At 44.1% G+C, this 20,640-nt stretch overlaps 1 protein-coding gene across 2 annotated transcripts in view; it reads left to right on the top strand.

Moving 5' to 3' along the window:
• The first annotated feature begins 1,296 nt into the window (after nt 1-1,296).
• The window catches only part of HADH (hydroxyacyl-CoA dehydrogenase), a 36,907-nt gene continuing 17,563 nt past the window's right edge, over nt 1,297-20,640 (top strand). The window contains exons 1-4 of one of the 2 annotated variants that reach the window (XM_039540028.1): nt 1,343-1,468; nt 4,658-4,869; nt 9,795-9,923; nt 15,347-15,504. In XM_039540028.1, coding sequence (XP_039395962.1) covers nt 4,672-4,869; nt 9,795-9,923; nt 15,347-15,504 — 485 coding nt within the window. In that variant the 5' untranslated portion in view covers nt 1,343-1,468; nt 4,658-4,671. Of the gene's footprint in view, nt 1,469-4,657; nt 4,870-9,794; nt 9,924-15,346; nt 15,505-20,640 lie in introns of both variants that reach the window. The other variant, XM_039540029.1, reaches the window with a different exon arrangement.

The following is a 20,640-nucleotide window of genomic DNA, read 5'->3' as shown; positions in this document are numbered from 1 at the left end:
TTTTCCTTACACAAACTCAATATTTCTTATAAATGTTTAACAATCTTTTCAACTCAACAAACATTTGGGTAGTGCTTGTCCTGTACAAGCAAAAATGGTTCAATTTGGTTTGAACATGTCAAATAGGATTATACAATCCGCTTTAAGGGCCTGAATCTGCATGTGTAACTCAGGCCCTAAGCTTTTACTTAAATTGATAGTATCAAAACCTGCCTCCAAGATCTATTATTGTGGTGTAGAAGAAAATTGCAATTAAATGATTATTTATAATCATGTTTAAAGCTTGTTTCCTGAGTGCCCTGAAGTCTGAGTGCAGTCAGGGGGAACTGATGGAGCTTGGTATAATTCAGCTTTCACTATCCTACAAGGAAAGGATCACCTGTTAAATAAGGGGTCCAGTTTTGTTTACTGCCCATTAGAACTAACATCAAAACTTTCTAGCCTAAACTTACTATTGTTATATGTTATAGTGTACAACTTATTGTGAGGAATTATTATAATCCATAACAGCAGTTATGATGCCTTTGCATGCAATAAAATCTGACCTTTGCTATTGTATATATCTTAGGCAGTTACTTCAGTGAGTCCACCAGTAGCAGATTCCACCAAGCAGGCTGTTTTGAACATGTATGGGATTTTGCTGTCGGGGGCCTGGTGTTGCTGTTTTAACCCTTTGAGGAATCAGAATCGGTAAGGACACTGTGGAAAGCATTAAACTACCCCCAGAACACCTCATTCACTTTATAAAGGTGGTAGAACCTTTAAGAATTAAAATCAGGGCCACCATTATATGCAATTTTCTTTCTCTCTCAAACTAGTATAAAAGTGAAGGATGATTTGGCTGTACTGACCCTTGTCTTTGGTATGAGCATTCCTGCCACTCAGGGCTTGTGCATCCACCAAAGAGAAGAAAAAAGGGCCATGCATTGTGATGCATGGGCCACAGGTTACCTGTTGGTTATTTTTGCACATTTTGCTGTTTGTTATGAAGAGAGAGAGAGAGGGTGTGTGAGTGCACACGGCCCTTTCAAAGCCCTGGGTAGCGCTTGCCCAGGGGGTGGGGTGGGATGCCCAGGAGTGTGTGGGGGTGGCTCTTGCCCATGGGGCGGGCCCTCTGGCCCCGGCTGCCACGCGGATGGCTCTTGCCCGGGGCCGGGCATGCGGGCGATTGCTGCCCTTGGCAGCCGCGGGGCGGCCGGTATCGCGGGGGTGGGGGGGCGCCGAGGCCCCGGGGTGGGCGTGGCCAGAGGCGGCCCCGCCCCGCCCGCGGCCCCGCCTCCCAGCTGGGCTGCTGCTGCTGCCTGCGGCCGCCCCGCCGCTCACTCCGCTCGCCATGGCCTTCGCCACGCGCCGCTTCGTGCGCGCCGCGTCCTCCGCCACCGCCACCACCACCGCGGCCGCCAAGAAGCTGATCGTGAAGCACGTGACCGTGATCGGGGGCGGCCTGATGGGCGCGGGCATCGCGCAGGTGAGCGGCCGGGCCGGGCCGGGCCGGGCCTCGCCTCGCCTCACCCCGCCGGGGAACGGGAGACCCGGGGCGCCCCCCGCCCCCAGGAGTCTGTGCCCCGCCCGGCCCGTGTCACCAGGGCCGGCGGGAAGCACCGCTGCGGGGAGCCCGGGATCGGGGGCTGCCCCTGGCCCGCCTCGCAGTGCAGCCCCCCGGGCGTCCTGCCCTGCGCGATCCCGTAACGCGGAGCTCCCGCGGGCCTGCCTGCCCCTCTGCGCCCCGCCCCGGGAGCGCCTCTCGCAGCGGCGTGTCCTCTCGGAGGTGGGCGTCTGCCCTGCGGCCGCGAGCAGGTGGGGGGCGGACAGGCCCCTTTTCTAGCTGCTCCTGGCTTTGTGGCGCTTTCTTCCCACTTCGCCCCGGACCGCTTCAGCCAGTTGTCTCCCCAGCCACTGTATATTAACTGTCATACGTTATTTGAGAGCAGGAACCTCCTGGTATGTATCTGTGCCGTGCCTGGCACCCTGGGGCCCCGATCCTGATTAATAATATAAATAACGCTGCCTCTGCCACTTCTTCGCCCTTATGGTTTCTGTTATATCTTGTCGTTTCTGCCACAGGCTCTCTTTCTGCCCTGAGTCACTTAACTTGGCTTGATATTTTAACTCTGAGCAAATAATTAGCTGCATAAATGTCCTATGTAGGCAGGTCGTCAAAACTTTGTTCTTAAAACATCTGATAACCTGGGACTTTGGATTTACAAAAGCACTCGGTTCAATTTTTGAGTACATTCTAACCCAGGGGTAGGCAACCTGTAGCACGGGTGCCAAAGGCGGCATGCAAGCTGATTTTCAGTGGCACTCATGCCCTGGCCACTGGTCTGGGGGGGCTCTGCATTTTAATTTAATTTTAGATGAAGCTTCTTAAACATTTTAAAAACCTTATACAACAATAGTTATATATTATAGACTTATAGAAAGAGACCTTCTAAAATGTTAAAATGTATTACCGACATGCAAAACCTTAAATTAGAGTGAATAAATGAAGACTCGGCACACCACTTCTGAAAGGTTGCCGACCCCTGTTCTAACCTGAATGTGGTCATCTCTTATCTCTGCATAAAAATGTGAGAAACTGCAGTAACCTGTTCAGCATAGAGTTGATGTATTCATTTTCTTCATCCGCCTTTGTGCTCCACATTAGTATTAGAATGGATATGAATTGGATTCAGCTTCAGTAGGGACACAGTAAATATGTAAGTTGGTCCATTTTAAAAAAGGAATTAAAAGTAGTTTCAGGTATTGCACCTACTGCTGAATTACCCTGTTTTGTGATTATACAATAACATTTTCCAGTCTTTTAAAATGTTTATGGGGGGTTGACAAAACAATGGAGAAACTGACTATGTAGGGGAAATGGTAACTATACACAAAGTGTGGTCATACACAAAGCAAACACTGCAAAAACAAATATTTTTAAAATCTTTACTGTAGCAATAAGAACATAAGAAAGGCCGTACCGGGTCAGACCAAAGGTCCATCTAGCCCAGTATCTGTCTACCGACAGTGGCCAAAGCCAGGTGCCCCTGAGGGAGTGAACCTAACAGGCAATGATCAAGTGATCTCTCTCCTGCCATCCATCTCCATCCTCTGACGAACAGAGGCTAGGGACACCATTTTTACCCATCCTGACTAATAGCCATTTATGGACTTAGCCACCATGAATTTATCCAGTCCCCTTTTAAACATTGTTATAGTCCTAGCCTTCACAACCTCCTCAGGTAAGGAGTTCCACAAGTTGACTGTGCGCTGCGTGAAGAAGGACTTCCTTTTATTTGTTTTAAACCTGCTGCCTATTAATTTCATTTGGTGACCCCTAGTTCTTGTATTATGGGAATAAGTAAATAACTTTTCCTTATCCACTTTCTCAACATCACTCATGATTTTATATACCTCTATCATGTCCCCCTTAGTCTTCTCTTTTCCAGACTGAAAAGTCCTAGCCTCTTTAATCTTTCCTCATATGGGACCCTCTCTAAACCCCTAATCATTTTAGTTGCTCTTTTCTGAACCTTTTCTAGTGCAAGAATATCTTTTTTTGAGGTGAGGAGACCACATCTGTACACAGTATTCGAGATGTGGGCGTACCATGGATTTATATAAGGGCAATAATATATTCTCAGTCTTATTCTCTATCCCCTTTTTAATGATTCCTAACATCCTTTTTGCTTTTTTGACCGCCTCTGCACACTGCGTGGACATCTTCAGAGAACTATCCACGATAACTCCAAGATCTTTTTCCTGACTCGTTGTAGCTAAATTAGCCCCCATCATGTTGTATGTATAGTTGGGGTTATTTTTTCCAATGTGCATTACTTTACATTTATCCACATTAAATTTCATTTGCCATTTTGTTGCCCAATCACTTAGTTTTGTGAGATATTTTTGAAGATTTTGAAGACAGACAGGTCATTCCAGGGCTGGCTCTCAAGGAATCCCGTCCAGTGGTTATTTGCCACTCCCAGACCCTTCCCCTCTCGCTCAGATCGGGGAGCACCTGCCTGGCAAGCCAGCCCTGCTCTGGGCCTGCCTGCACTAAGTTACCCCAGAGGCTGTCAGTCCTCGAATCCTGCCCTGATGGCTCATGCAGAACAGCCCCTATCCAGGGCTCTAGGAGCAGAAACACAATCACATCATCTGGCCAGGAATGAGCATCTCCTCCTCCCTCCACACCCCCATGGTAGGAGTCTCACAGCGCACCCTGATGGGCCCCCACGCAGGCACTATCTGACAAGTGAGAGCATGTGGTGTGTAGACACATCTGAGTTCACAGCCAAGGATGCCTCACTGAGAACTCCCTGCTACCGGCCAGGGGACAGCAAACTTCAACTAACCACACCAGTCCTGGCATCACAAGAGTTGCTCCCCAGCAGTCAGGGCCCGCTGAAGACTTGCAGCTTTGTACGGGCAAATCTAAAACCTGACATGTCACCTGGTAAGTGACTGCACCTGGGCTCTGGGATCAGCATTGCCAAGGGCTCTGCCTACATTGCAAACAAGAGGTGTGACCTTAGCTCAGGTTAGCTTACCTGGCTTACAACAGCAGCAAGGACACAGTCCCGTGGCTTTTAATTGGGTTAAGCGCCGGAGTTAAAAACCTGTAAGGAAGGCTGAGGTGGAATTCAAGCATTAAGAACACACCTTTTATTTGCAGCACGGACATACCCTATGAAACGTGCTCTGCACTTGCTGCACTTCCTGGCTGGCCTGAAAGCACGGCCCACAGCAGCAATCTTAGATCCTCGTCTTGAAATTAGCTCCCATGCTGTCCCACTGAAGCCAGTGGGGTTCTGTGAGAAACATGCAGCCTGCCCATTTGGACTCAGTGCAGGATCACGCCAGAGTGATTACTTGCAACACTATGAGGTACAAAATAAGTAGATGATTTTTTTTGTTTGTTTTTTAAAATCTTAATACAAGTCGTGCCTTTCCAATGTATATTTGTGTTCAGGGTGTTCTTCGCAATTGTCCAATCTGTATTTGTCATGGAAAAGTACAAAGTTTGGGTTTTTCTTGTGAATCTTTCACACACTGCCTGACTGATAAGGCAGAAGAAGAAAGCCCCGTGAAAATGATTTAGTACCAGCTTGACACGGAATAGATTGATTGACAGTCTCACTAAATAGCGAGAGAACTAAATTTCATTTTGTTAAAATACTGTATCCTTATTTGTAATCTGTAGTGTTTTACAGTGGGTTAATTAAATGGGATTTGCTTGTTTTCCCAGAGTGTTCAGCCATTATAGCCTTTGACTTGTAAAGCTCACTTTTAACTTGACATTTTTATTCATCAAATGGCTGATTGCTAAGCCAGGGACAGGACTATTTCAGATATATTTACTTATTTTACAAGGAAAATAATACTTTGAACATCTATAGCACCTTTCATTTACAGATCTCTTCCTGTTCTAACAACTCAGGCCTTGGCTACCCTGGGGCTTTACAGCGCTGCAACTTTCTTGCTCATGGGGTGTGAAAAAAGCGCGCCAGAGGGCGCATCAAGGCGCTGCCCAGCACCAGTGTAAACAGCCCCCCCTGCTGCGCTGCTGTGCTCCCCCCCACGGGGAGTGGGGTACCTGCAGCGCTGGACCAGCGCCTCTGAGGTATAGCTTTTTCTGATATTCTTGTTGCATCTATTATAGAAGGAGGTCCATGCATTTGTCTGCTACCCAAAGTGAGGTTAGTCAACTATAACTTTAATTTCTCTGTACAAATAATCTCTCACCCTTATCACTGGAATTTGGGATTTCTTCTGAAAGAGCCTCAAGGCCTTACTCATGTGGCACTGAATTTATTGAGAATGTGGTAAGATCCATAAATATGTGCTCTAAAGTTTCAGGAATGTGTGCACTGTTTAATATTCATTAGTCCAGAGAGACAACTGAAGGCCATTGTGAATTCTGTTACATGTTCTGACTCTTACTGGCAACTGTTTGTAAAGAGAAACAGGCATGGTTCTTGACAGGGACCCTGGCGTGCAGGAATCCAAGTCCTCGGGGTGAGGGGATGCTTTGAGTGTCTTTGCTTCCTTGTGCTCACTGCATCCTATTGTAATTATAAATATGGGGTTATTCCAGAGTCAGGGTGACTGTGGTACTGCCTGGGAGCAACACTTCATTTTTTTATTTGCAGTGACTTTTTTTTTCTTTTTTTAAGGCTTTGGAAGATGCCTTCTTTTAAACCTTTCTGTACTGCGAGTGGGGGAGGTTGGCTGTTGCTCAAGTATAGGTGTGACATACAGTACAATCCAAACTAAGGAGCAGCCGTGTCACCCCTGCCCTGCAGCCTTGGTTGCCTTGCAGTACCTTGCTTTACAATACCTCACAAACAGCCTTCCAGCATGCATGCCCCACCCTCAGGGTCTGTGCAGTTGCAGCCTACTGACTTCACTTGGGTTACGCTCTTGCTTTCACTAGCCTTGGTTATACTGCAGGGTAATCCCAACACACCCCTAGTCCTCGATTTTCCCACAGAAATATGTGTCTTGTACTCCCCAGCCCTCTCCTGGACAATACAAGTTATATTAAGCCTGTTATTCCTTTAATAGAAATAATATGCACACAACTTGTCACCCCAAATGGAGTTTCCCACACACTTCAATTTAAACACACTGGATTCGATAAAACAATAACATTTGTTTATTAACTACACAGAGAGAGATTTTTGAGTGTGTAGAAGTAATGAGGCATAAAAGTCAGAATTGATTACAAGAAAAATAAAGAAAAAATGCTATTGATGCCTAATTTAACAAACTGTTAAATTAAAAAACGTTTTCTCACCACATGCTTTCAGTAGTCTTACTGATCAAACTTTGTATATCAGGACATCCTCCCCCACCCCCACCCCCCCGTCCAACAGCTGTTTTGTCCCTTCAGGTGCAGTGAACTGATGGGTAGGGGGTGGGTGGTCCCTTGGCATGTTTCTCCCTCTTTTTTATAGTTACACACACACACACACACACACTCTCTCCCTCCCTCCCTCCCCCCCAGCTCAGTACCAGGAGGCAAAAAGTTTGTGGAAGGATGTTCCCTGCTGCTTTTTTCTCAGCTGTTGAGCTTCCTTTGTTTCCGTTCCTGCTTGATGCCTCTGTTTACTGCTTACATGCAAATTAAGCAGGGCACATATTCCTTTGTTTAGGACAAACTTGTTTCTCAACTTCTGTTTGGAACATGTGTTAATAACACAGTGGAATCTTGTAACTGCAGTTGGTTGGCAACAGAGGGGAGCCAATGGCACACCATGAAGGGATGTAGTAAACGGTTCACTGCCTTTGCACAGCAGGAGCTACAGAATGCTTCTTCATGCTTCTTGGGGCAATGCAGCTCTGCACTGCCCCCAGTATAGGGCTCTGAGCCCTATATGCAGTGTTCACATGCAGTGTTGCCACACATATTTTACCATTACAATAATGACCAGCAAATTGAGTTTTTTAAATAATACCTCAAAAGATATGATTTGTACAAAGATTATTACAATAGTGTGTAGGGCAGTGGTTCTCAACCTGTAGCCCATGTGACACACTCAGGGCCTTGCAGTAGTACACCTCTACCTCGAAATAACGCAGCCCTCAGGAGCCAAAAAATCTCACCATTTTATAGGTGAGACTGTGTTATATCAGGGTAGAGAGAGGAACCGCTCCCTGCCCCAGTTCACCTCTGCTTCCTCCCTGAGCTCACTGCCGCTCCTCCGCTTCTCCCTCCCTCCTTCCCTTTCAGGCTTGCTGCACCAATCAGCTGTTTGGCCCGGCAAACCTGGAAGGGCAGGGGGAGAAGCGGAGCGGTGGCGGTGCGCTCAGGGGAGGAGATGGAGATGAGCTGGAGTGGGGAACGGTTCCTCTGCGCCCCCCCTTACTTGCTCCCCCCACCCCCAGCTCACCTCTGCTCCGCTCCTCCCACGAGCGCCGAGGAACTGCTTGCGGTAACATGAATTCAGATATAACGAGGTAAAGCAGCCCTGTTCCCCGCAGCGCTGCTTTACTGCTTTATATCCAAATTCACGTTATATTGGACAACATTATATCGGGGTAGAGGTGTATATATGTTGTGTGGATGCAGCCCACATAACACAGAGAGAGCTGCATATGCAGTCCAAAGCAGTAAATAAGTTGAGAACCACTGGTGGAGGGTGTGAATACAAGAGTACATTCTGTCACAATAGGATTAGGAACAGGGATTTTTTATTCTATTCCTGATTTTGCCACATGGACCTTGCGTGACTTCAGGCAAGTCACATTCCTTTCTGCCAGTTCCTCATGTAAAATAGGGACAGTGCTACTTGACTCTCAGGGTTGTCTTGTTTCTTATTGACCATTTGTAAAAAGCTTGGCTTCTTGGATGGAAAGTACCATTAGTGCAATGTTACTACAGTAAACTGACCAGCACCTCTTCCTGTTTTTCTTCTCTTTTTTGAAAGAAGAAACTGTGAATGTGGCTGTGGTCGGAGTGAGGGCCTGAAAGAGGTGGTAGTCTTTTTAATAACTCCCTTCTCTCTAGTAGTCTCTGCCACCTGCTGTATTTTAGCATAGCACCCTAGAAAACAATAAACTAGTTCAAGGGAATTTTTGTTGCATCATTTCTTTGTCCAAGTTGGAAGCACTACGTTGTTCAGTACCATATAGAAAGACTAAACAAAAGACAGGGAATACATAGTTATAGCACATTGCAATGCAGCCCTGTAGAACGGTGATTTTCAACCTTTTTACATTTGTGGACCCTTAAAAAAATTTCAAATGGAGTGCGGACTCCTAGACGTGATCCGTAGTGCAACCACTGATGTAGAATGTTATAACCATCTTTTATCCTTGACCATCAGTATGGTGCCTCCTAACTGCACTTTTTCTTCATACCATCCTTGTACTACTTGTTTTGGTGTACAAGTAATTTGCAATAGATGAAATGTGAAGGGAGGAATTGTCTCTCAAGCCTGATAAATTACAATATATAGAAATTTTGAAATCTTACACCATGGCTGTGGTGGAAATAAGGAAAGCAGTCTTGTCTTCCACTGTGTCACTCATATCTATGAAATCTTGATCAACTGAGATATTCCAGGTGGTGGAAAAAGCTTATACAGAACTAAAGGCCAAAAGAAATGCGTGTAACTTAAAAAAAAAAAAATTCCAGTGAAAACAGATGTTTCAGCAAATTAATGTTTCCTAGCAGAGTTTGCAACCCAACAGTGCAGCACTGTATTAGTGCATAGAAACCTGCAGATTAAATCAACTAATATTTTTCATTGTCCAACATGAGAAGAATGAAAATGCATAAACAATGAATAGTGATCAAAGCCCCCCGCCCCCACAGCACACCTTTCAAGATCATGTGGTGTACTTCATCCAGTGCCCAAAAAACTATGTGGGTGAAATCTGACAATCAGTATGCCCTTAGAGGAACTATCACAGAAAAATGTGTCTTGTATATCCTGGGACCAACACAGCTGCAACATCACTGCAAATAAATAATGAAGTAGCATAGATAGTAAAAAGCTGACTTTTTAAGATTGAGTTGTAATAATCTGAGCTGTATGTAACATACGAAAGAACATTAGGTGTATTTTTAAGATTTTAAGCTGACAAGTCTCTCTTTTTTAATATTGTTTATAGATGAGCCAATATTTAGGTGCCAAATACAAAATCAAGATTATCTGATATGAACTCAGTTCTCTTTATCCTATAGAGTAACTGCTTAATTTAATTTTCTCCCCTCCCCTTTCTCATTTTTCCTCCTATTAGCCCAATTGACTTGTCTCTTTGACATTCTTAATAGCTCCTTTCTTCCCCTTCCTTCTCCCCAGGTTGCTGCAGCAACTGGTCACACTGTGGTGTTAGTGGACCAGACAGATGAAATCCTGAAGAACTCCAGGAAAGGGATTGAGGATAGTTTGAAAAGAATGACAAAGAAGATGTTTGCAGACAAGCCTGAGGTGACATCTTGGTATTTATAACCACTAGACAAACTTTATGGAATTTGATAGAATTACTATTTTAATGTTGTGATCGTTGGCAATTAGTGCACAGATGAATACAGGAGAATCAGATTGGTAGAATAGTATTAAAATGCATTAAAAAAGATAAGAAGTTAAAATATTTTCAGGGTTTTTTGATCGGGAAAGTTGGTGCATCGTGTCTTTTTCTGTTTTTTCAGATTGTAGTCTTAAATAACAGATTAACCTCAAAAGCTGGGAAGCCTTTGAAAACTAAGGTTAGAGCTCAAAGTTTAAGTGGTACATTATTTATCCTTACCTAATAGTAAGGTTTCTTTAAACCATCGTAAAGTGCTATACACCAACTTCACCCAAAAGCAGAAATTACGGAATTGTAATTATACCATTTAAGGAACCTCAGATAGATTTGCTTTAGTCGCTGCATGGGGGAAGGGAGAAGCATAGCTTTGCATTTTACGGCAGACATCTGTTCTCCCTTTGTATCAGGATCACAGCTTACCCAAAAGTGGTGGGCATAACTAATGTGCTTGAAATAATTGCTGGCTTTGAAAGAGTGGGCTTTCCAAACTGTACTGGGGCTATTGATGGCACTCATATGTCCATAATGTGCCCTCCACCGGGAGCAGATGAATATGTCAACCCAAAAGGTAATACTCCATTGTTCTGGAGGCCTTGGTCAACCACAGAGACAGGTTCCTGGATACTGTGAGATGTACTGGTTCTGCGGAGATGCCATGAACACTGTGAGATAGCAGGGTTCTGTGGAGATCAGGCACTTACCATTTTGGACAAGTGGGAACCATGTACCTCCCAAATTGTTATCAGTGGGGTCTCAGTGCCCCCTGTATATTAGGAGACCGTGTATACCCTCTTCTACCATGGTTCATGAAACTATGCCCTAGAGTTAGAGGACTTGGCAAAAGAAGGTTCAGGAGTTGCTGGATGGTGGTGGAGTGTGCATTTGCAGACTCAAAGCAAGATGGGACTAGAATCATGGAACCATAGAGTTAGAAGGGACCAAAACGGTCATCTAGTCTGTCCGTAAAAATATTTGGATGTCAGTGTTGTCAGTGCCATCCATATTATTGTGTCCTGTTGTCCACTGCACGATTTCTGCAAGGCGAAATGGAGAATGTTTTCACCTGAAGTGGACTCAGGATACTGCTGGTTTGTAAGCCTGGTACAGACAAGTAGACAATGCACCAGACACTGCTGAGGTTGGATCTGCACAGGCAAGGGAAATCAGGGATGCCTTGAGTGTTCACAGGGTGCAGTGCGTGAGAGGATGTGATTTTTAACATGCTAACGAATGGGGCACATTGCAGCTTATGTGCCACTGCTTTATTGTATGTAGGCATTAATCTACTGCTATATTATGGATTTTGATTCTTCTGGATTTAATAAATCCTTTGGCTAGAACATTGAGACTTATTCTTTTTGCAACCAAAATAGTTTATTGAAAAATATTCATTCCAATTACATTGAAAAATCCTTGGCATCCCAGCTGCCATCAAAAAACCAAAACAAACGAACAACCACACCAAAAGAGCAGAATAGGCAAACAGCCAGCCAGAAGTGGCAAACTGTATAAGTTCAACCACCACGGTTGTACCGGTAGTGAAACTGAATGTCTCTTGTGTGCGTGTTCTCCTTTGCCCTGGTGGAGTGTGTTGTGTGGGATGTCCGTAGATGTAGTGTTCCGTGAGTGGTTCATGGCCCACTGAACCCCTGAATTCTCCAGTGGCTGTACAGGCTGCAGGAAGTGGTAGCATGATGGGGATTCTGTGTTTGCTGGAGCTGGGACTTGCTGCCTGGTGGCTATGAGTGCAAGCAGCCTCTCACACGGGTCCTTCTCCCTCAGTTTCTGTTCATGATCAAGGAACGATGTCACCACTTTCTCTCCCAACTTGTCTGTCTCCCTCCCTCTCTGAACCTTCCAATCCTCCTTCCCTCTCTGGAAGCCCAGTTGCTCATCTGCCATGGCCACAATGTCCTGCAGCATTTTGTCCTGGACACTTTTCCTTTTCCTGGTTGCGCGTCAGCTCCCCAAGACATCTAGTTTAATGCCTGTCCAACAGAGGTGGAAAGGCCTGCTAAGGAAATGAAAGTGCATTATTTTGTGTCCATGGGGGGTGGGGGGGCGCGGGGAGGAAAGAAAGCAATCCCTTGCCCCTTTTTACATTCTGCATTATGGCAAGACTACAAGCTGATACTTTTATCTCCTTGGTGGTGGTATTTATATTATTGTTCATTCTTTATTCACTGGCCTGTTAAGAAGCTCTAGCCAGCTACATTTCCAGCCCAGATACATTATAGTAAGAATTGCATATTAGAGTCAATTAGAAATCCTCTTAAAAAAATTTCACCTGTGGCTGGGGAGTGGAGCGGGTCTTCATGCCAAAGGGCCTGTTATAAGTTTCTATTTTAACATTATTTCAGGCTAAGTAAGCCTTAGAAGACATACATCTGCCAGAGGTGCCAGAGGGATCTATTATTGCAGGCCAGCAGAGGAATACCACACCTCTATGCAAAGGAGATTTTTCAGTGTCGGGTGACTGAACAGCATGTCTATGAAAGGAATGGGCTAGTGAGCTACAGAGTTGGCTGTAATAAGTGTGCCCTGCCCTGGAATCTGACCAGCCATATAGTTTCTGCTGCATGAAAAGTTTTCAAGCACTTACCAGCCAGGAGTGAGTGAAAATTCAGGCAAAAATCAGTAAGATGCTGAACTAGGATGGAAATGCTTTATAGCTATGGAACAGGCCACCTTCCGCTGCCACTTCCACCCTGGACTATGTTGGACAGCATGCTACGAGTGGACAGGGACCCAGGCAACAAAATACAGCCACTGCAGCCATTAGGACTGGTAATTCAAACAGACCTGCGCCAGTGCAGGCAGCGATGAAACTCAAAACAACATAGCACTACGTGGTGAAATATGCACCCACGCTTGCTGAGATTATTACCCCTTCTCTAACAATAACCATACAACCAGTAAAAAGCTATCGCTAGCTGCTCGTTTTAATTTTTTTCCTTTCCTGACATCCATCAATAATCCCACATGGAATTGAGGGGTGGGTGGGGAAATGGCCTGGCTTGTGGTCTCAGGTTACATACTCCCTGTATGTAATTTTTCGCTATAATAATAATTGTATTGGTCATAGCCTGGAAATCTCTCCCACTTGTTATAATAACCAAGATTTTGGGTGCCATTTACCAGACTACAACTCCTGCTGCATTGTCACTTCCTCTCCTGGCTGTTCCATCCCCATCCCCAAACAGTCACTGTGAACATGGGCCCAGGATGTCCCCTAATTGATCCAGACCCGATGCCAGCACCCTGCTGTGTTCGGGGTTTTGCTCCTGTGACTCTAGTGGTGTCCCTTTCTCTGCCTCCAGGATTCTAAGCATATCAGCCCTGACTCAGGAGACAGGATTGTAGACTCTGTACTGGGGTTGGTTCCTAGCTTCTGATTGAATTCCTTGTAATAAAAGTGGCCAGGGAGTTCCCTGGCTGACCATTCCCATCCTTTGCTTTGCAGTAGATGATCTTGCGGTGCATGATTTACACTCAGCACTGGACAATGGTCTGGTTGAACCCCGACTCTGTCAAGCTCTTGTGCTGGTTTTTGTTGCTTTTCCCAAAACCTTGGGCCTTGCGGTCCTCACACCATAGACTGACAAGAAGCCTGGCATGGACTTCTCTCTGCTTTTTGGACAAGCAAGGCTCAGCTGTGTTTGACGTTGGGCAGTTTGCATGCAGTGAAGGGTTAAATGTAGAGCAGCTGCATTTGAACTAACAGGTTGCTTTCAATGCATTGGGGGTGAGTGAGAAGTTGGGAGGTAGAAGAGCTGGAGCATACAGGCCCCAGGAATTGTGGGATCACATTGGTGGTTTATCAGAACACAAGCACCACAACACGTGTTTTAGCTATGTCCTCACTGCAAAGTGAGGCTGGGACATAGGTTACAGCATGACACTTTTATCTGTGCCCCTGCATGAGCCAGCAAGCCTGTGTTCTGAGGCGGTAACAAGCATAGGTTAGAAGGCTCTATGTGTGGATGGTAGGGAGGTTGGGTTTAAGCATGTGTCAGAGCCCATGTCTACACTATCATGTAGACATGCCCATGGCAGGAATAAGGTCTTGTCTGCATGGGGAAATTTACCAACATAAAAATACCAGTATAATTATATAGCTATAGGGCTTGTCTACATTACCCGCAGGATTGATGGGCAGCAATCCATCCAGCGGGGGTCGATTTATCATGTCTAGCGCTCTCCTGTCAACTCTGGTACGCCACCAGAGCAAGAGGTGCAGGCAGAGTCGAAGGGGGAGTGTCAGCTGTCGACTCACTGCAGTGAAGACACCGCAGTGAATAGATCTAAGTACGTCGACTTCAGCTACGTTATTCACGTAGTTTAAGTTGCGTAACTTAGGTCGATTCCCCCCTCCCTCCCCCCCGGTAGACCAAGCCATAGTTGTAGCAGTATAACTCCCTGTAGGAACACTTGTATTCCAGAATAAGGAGTGCCTTTTTCCGATTTAGCTTATGCTGCTCTGGAACCGGTATAAGCTAAATTGGGAACAGACACTCCTTATTCTGGAATACAAGTGTCCACATGAAGAGTTATACCAGCATAACTATCGCTGTATAATTATAGTAGTATAGTGATGCTGGTAAATTTCCCTGTGTAGACAAGTTCTGAGACCCCAAAATGTAGCATACAAGTGTCTGTTTTCAGCTGTATGGCGTCTCCATTCTCTCTTGTTTAAAAAGTCTGCCTTTGTATTTGATCTGTCCTCATAAACTCTGTCAGTGATTAACAGCTTTGGCAGTCACAAAAGAGATTCAGAATTTTGTGCCCATTCCCAGGAGAACTCTAATACATTGGATGTTGCCTGTAAGCCATTTCATTCCCTGAGGTGTCCGTGAAGGGCTTTGAATTATAACAATGAGCTGTGAAACCAGATAGCTCACTTATGGAAGGAAAAACAATATAATGGTTTAAAACTAAAGAAGTCCATTTTCACTGAGGGCAGTCAGGATTCTCCTGGGACAGTATTGAAGTGATAAGTCAGTTGTTTACTGGAACTGTCATTCTGAAGGTTGAAATAAAGGGTGGGGTGGAGAACAGTCATCTTAAAAGAATGAAATAAAGGCTCTCTTGCTTGTGAGAAGACTTGAGTTGCTGTGAAAGTTTAGTCTATCTGTGGAAGTATAGTACCCTCATAAACTTAAAGCTTTCTAATTGATCTGGAAATATAGTGCAAGTTATAACGCCTAATATTTTTAAGGCTCAAAAAAGCGACCAATGAAATAAATTGACCTATGAGAACTTTCATACCAAAGAAACGAAACCTTTTAGAAATAGGTTTTGTGACTTCTGTTTTACCTTTCAGGCTGCTGCTCAGTTCATTGAGAAGACCTTAAAGAACCTAACAGTGAGCACAGACCCAGTAGCAGTGGTACACAGCACCGACCTTGTGATTGAGGCCATTGTGGAGAACCTGCAAGTGAAAAATGATCTCTTCAAGAGACTGGACAAGTTTGCTCCAGAGTATGTATGATTAAAGCACAATGAACTGGAATCCATCACCACTTGTCTCGTCTCTTAGGTTGTTTTGAAATGTATAGCTAGTATCTTTTTCTTTAAATGACAGTTTTGTGTCATTTTCTTAGCTTCTACACTTAAGCAAGAAGCTTTTCTTAGGCTCCCTTTCACTCCAGACTATCACGTGATATGGAGTTTTTGACGTGCCAATTGCTGATTTTCTGAACACATGGCAAGTGTAGTTACCCAATTTATTTTCATATGTTATGCCTCATTCAAGGGATTTTGTGGTATGCATAGGCAGAAAATGAGTTCATCGCAAATTCCTTCTGTTCCGTGGATTTGTAGTATACTTTTCCATGTCATGTTAAGGGTCTCTTTGTTTTAATTGTTCCAACAATATGTTTTTCAAGTCGAAGAGAAACATTAGGCCTGGGCTTTTCTTTTTCTGTGGCAGTGGTTTTAGGGTTTTGTTTATAACTTTTTAATACTGACAGTTGGTTAGCATGGCAGCCAGCAAACCAAAAGATGTAATTGTCCAACTTATTTCTATGTAATATTTTACACACACATCTTTCACCCCAATATTCGTCACAAATTTTATGCATATAGCACCAGTGCAATGCAGAATTCTTTCCCTCCCCCTATTAAAATAGGAATTGACCTCTAAGGGGAACAAAGGGCGCACAGTTCTCCAATCTGAGTTTGGTGAGCAAAGATTAAAAAAATACAGAGAACCCACTGAACCAATTAGAATGAATTATTTAACTAAAATCCCACCCCTCCCCCTTTCAACTCTTCACACCAAAGAGGTTTAATCTTTATTGGTGCTATAGAAATGGAGATCTGAGAGGCCCTGTCCTAAAATGGAAAATATTATCAATTACTTTGTCAGGCTGATAAATAATCAATCAAGGAGGCTGCAGAGGTGAGAATCATGATTCCAAACCCATTTTGTCATGTGCTTTTCAAAAACAGCTGTAGAAGTTCTGATCAGTAAAGGATTAGCAAAAGTCAGAGTTGCATTTAGGCAGCCTGTATGCTCTGAGATAAACATCACTCACATACAGTGGCTGGGGCAGATACCAGCACTCGTACAAGTACTGTTGGTACCACTGAGCTGTAATCCTGCATTAAGGTGGTTGAGCCAGAAGTATCTGTGCAAGCCCTAACCCAAATATACCCACAGAATGGTAATTTAAAGCTCTCCTGACACAGCTGTTGATAGGATTATTATACAGATTGTACTAAGTGCATACAATAAGTCAGTTCCAGTCTGTGGTATTTAAATCAAGTGGGGCCCAGGGAGAAGATGTGAGATTTCCCTGCATCTAGTGACGATGACTTCCTCCTTCTGCTCTTCCTAGGTACAGCTAACCATCCAGGGTGGGGTGACATTTTATTGTGTGGCTCACAAAGTTATGTGTTAATACAGTCCAGATTCCACCAACTGGCAAGTATGGGAGGGCAAGAAATTCCCCAGGGAGGAGACTTCCTTACAGAATCCCTCCCCCCTTTAAAAAGCTCTATCCCTTTCCTGCTCCTCTGCGAATTATTCAGCTCAGGCTATGGAGAAGTGTTTGTATTTGGGAAAGATTGTCTACCTGGATAAGTACCCAGGATCAAATAATTTTGTTTGTATTATAAAGATAGCGTAACAGTTGTAATGAAGGTATAGAGTGTGCGCTAAATTCAGGAAATATGCTAAGTGGTTGAGGCACTCTGTGTAAAAAATAAAATAAAATTAATGTTAGCACAGTATTTACTAACTGCTCTCATTCTTTCCACCAGCAGTGGTGGCTGCGTATTATATGTTTAAACATTATGTAGCGTGGGATGCCTAGTTTTGTCTACTGAGATTTAAGGTAGTGATCTATGACTTCTCATGTGGAGAAAATGAATGGTAAGAGGGGAAGCAAACATATCTCTCTGATGGGTCACTAAATGCATATCTGTAAATGCTGACAACTACTGCATTTTCCTACTCTGTATTTTGATTGATATTAGGCTTTTATTTTCATTATGGGTGGGGGGGAGTGTGAAGGAAAGAGAGAAGATCCTCCTGCCCCCACGCCTTCTTCAAATTGGCACAGAAATCGAAGGATGATGGTGGTAGGGAATTATGTTACTTCTAAGTGTCTTTTCCCCACTGGCTCAACAAAGTGATAGGATTGTAGCCAAAAAGTTTCTAATATATTCCCTACCCTAGAATGAAGAATTTTGCTTTTATGTTTATTTCTCTTCATCTTCCTGTGCCTTCCCCATAGCTTGGAATAATGTTGGGGCCCCGTGCCCTGTATGTGCACGTACCCACAGAAGAGCTGCTAGTGGAAAGGAGACAGGTTCCTAAGTTGCTTTCTTTTTTCTCCCTCCATTAACTACCCATAAGCCTAATTGGCTTAAGAGCTGGTGAGATGGATTTGGATGGATTTAAGAGTGAATGAGGTTTGGGGTTAGCTGACTCCTCTCCCTTTCTTCTTGCAGGTCACGTATGTTGCTGTATGCCAGGTGGAAGGTTGGGGTCTTTCCTTGTAACCCAAACCACTGGCAGTGGCAAATCTGGGCAGGGTCAGAGCTGAGACTCCTGCTCAGCAAATGTAGTGACAGCTCCTTGTGGAGGCACTCTGAGCTGTGCAGTGTTGGAGGGTGTGCCAGGTGTGGTCTCCTACTGCTTTTCCCTCAGAACTCCAGCCTGCTAGTAATTAGCCAAAGCACTGAGCAGCGTCAGCCCTGCATGGAGATAGCAGCCTATTCTCCCTTATCAGAAGAATCCTTGAACTGTGGAAGCTATTGAAAATATACCTGATCCCTGTGACAGTGCAGCTAAAACCCTGACTGATCCAGTCACAATTTTTCTCTTTGGCAAGGAGTGGTACAGACCTTTCTCCCCAAAAATATCTGTAGCTTGCTTAGGTTGAAGTGAAGACCAAGTATTGTATAGGTCGGTTTGAGCTAGAACTGAAAACTTATTTCACGTAAGTAAGCTCAAGTAGCATTTCAGCTTATTGTTCAGAAAACTGTTTGAGTTGACTTAAAATAAGTTACTTATTGTACTTTCCTGCCCTTACCTCCATTTAGTATGCAGAAGCAGGTAAATATCTGTATTCTACACAGTAAACTTAGTTAACTTTATAGCTGTGATTGCTAGAAGAAATATAACCCTTGTGCAGAACACATAATGAGCCCCAGCCTATTTCCTTCCTCCTCCATCCTCATCCCCATCTTAAAGAAATGAGATGGAAAAAACCCCAAATCCCTCTGTGTGAAGGGCAAAGTTTTCTACATTGTTTCTTGTGTCCAGACTCCTTGGAAAATCTTTGTGCCAGGTGAATTGTTTTCTACTGTTGAAGGCTTAGGGTTCACAGGAGGGGAGCCTGCTGCTGTGAACCTTCTCAGGAACTTGTAGAAGTAAATTGGCTTATAGCTCAGCCAAGTTAGTGAGCTTTAAGCAGATTTGCTTCTACAATCATAAGTCTTTAAGGAGCTCAAATAAGGTGGGGCTGCCTCTATCTCCCTGTGGTGATGCTAAGCTTCATTAAGCTACCTGGCAGCCCCACGCAGTTCACTACTTTGTGGAGTTGCTGAACTCTGTTGCGGTGGGGGGGAGGGAGTCAGCCTTGCCAACTCTCCATTTGTATAGCTTAATACTTTTGCAGGGGAATGAAAGCTGCATGGGGCAAACAGGTAGTCCGTGGGAATTTAGCATCCCCAGAGAGCACTGGGGAATGGAGGTAGCTATTGTCCCTGCTGACTGCATGAAATTTTATGCTTGTAGATACCAATTGACTTAAACTAAGCCAGTTAAGTACTTTAACAGTACAGAAGTTTTGTACAAGTACAACTCAAAGCACTAAATCTGCACCCAGCAAGCTGAAGGGGCTCTGGCTGCAGCTGTCACCCATGGTTTCTATTTCAGCCTAGGTGAATCATGCCACTGATTTGTATGCATAGCACTCTGCATTCTTATGCCACCTTCCATCTGAGGATTTGCTGGCACTTTACAGACATTAATGAATTTACCCTCACAGCAGCACTGTGTTACAGGGAAATAGAGAAGTGTAATTTCTTCCTGGGGCTTTGCCTAATTGTGTTTGCAGGATATCTTGTTTTCAGTATTACATTTGAGAATCCTCTTACTATTTGGAAATGTATTTAAGATGCCTCTTCTTCATAAGTAATCAGTGACCCTGAGTAATGTCTCTGGATTTGATTTTCAGCATAGTGATATGGATGGGTTCCCCTCCTTATGTACTGCATGTCCTACTGTCATTAACCCAGTTCCTGTCCTGCTCTAAATAGACCAGTGTAGGATTTTCATGTCACTTCCTGCATTCATTATTATGTGTGCATTTAATTTATGTTGCTCCTACTTTAGACAGGAGCATCAGTCATCGGATAGTGAGAATTCTCCATTATTTCTTTTCCGGAGAGCCCTCCTGCCTTTTCTGTCTGCCTCCCTAACTGTACACTGCCAATTTCTGTGTAGTGGGCATTGCTTATCATTTCTGTTGATCCAGGTTTTATCTTTCTGTTAAGGCAGCAACCTCAGCCGGGAGCTGGCTAGTGTCTGGATTGTGGTTTGTATTCTGAAATTGTGTTACAAAACTGGCCAGAAGGAGGAATTCTTTCATCCACAACTTCAGCATTTTAAAAAATGGAGCTGGACAGTGTAGGTAACTTCACTGGCAGGCTATATTTTTTCTCGTCTTTTGAGTTTTGAGATTCTGTATAATTCTTCTTCGGACCCACTAGGTGGCACTGCAGGCAAGCACACCTGATGCCAAAATCTTTCATTAGGGGTTTGTCAGTATTTCCATTTACTAAATGCTATTTTCAAAGGTTGTAAAACTTTGCTCTATGCTGGAACTTTTACTGTGAGGTCCAAGTTATGGAGGCACTTATCCTATATCTAAATTTGGTTTAAACAAGTTTATTGGTTTAAATAGATAATGTGGGCAAGGCACTCTCGGATACAATCTAGCTTTAATGAGGATTTTTTCCAAATTCTATTTATAGAACAATGCAAAGCTTTAATTTAACAGTAAGGTTCTGATTTTTACCCACAGAAGTGGGCATTTCAGAGATTAGAAGCTTAACTAAAAAATTCGGATCATGCAACCATTAGTTTGTGAGAAAAACAAA

Source organism: Mauremys reevesii, linkage group 5 (assembly GCF_016161935.1).
Source record: "Mauremys reevesii isolate NIE-2019 linkage group 5, ASM1616193v1, whole genome shotgun sequence".
Classification (NCBI taxonomy): Eukaryota; Metazoa; Chordata; order Testudines; family Geoemydidae; genus Mauremys; species Mauremys reevesii.
The sequence above is the reverse complement of the archived record's forward strand: the minus strand, read 5'-3'. Positions and strand labels throughout refer to the sequence as shown.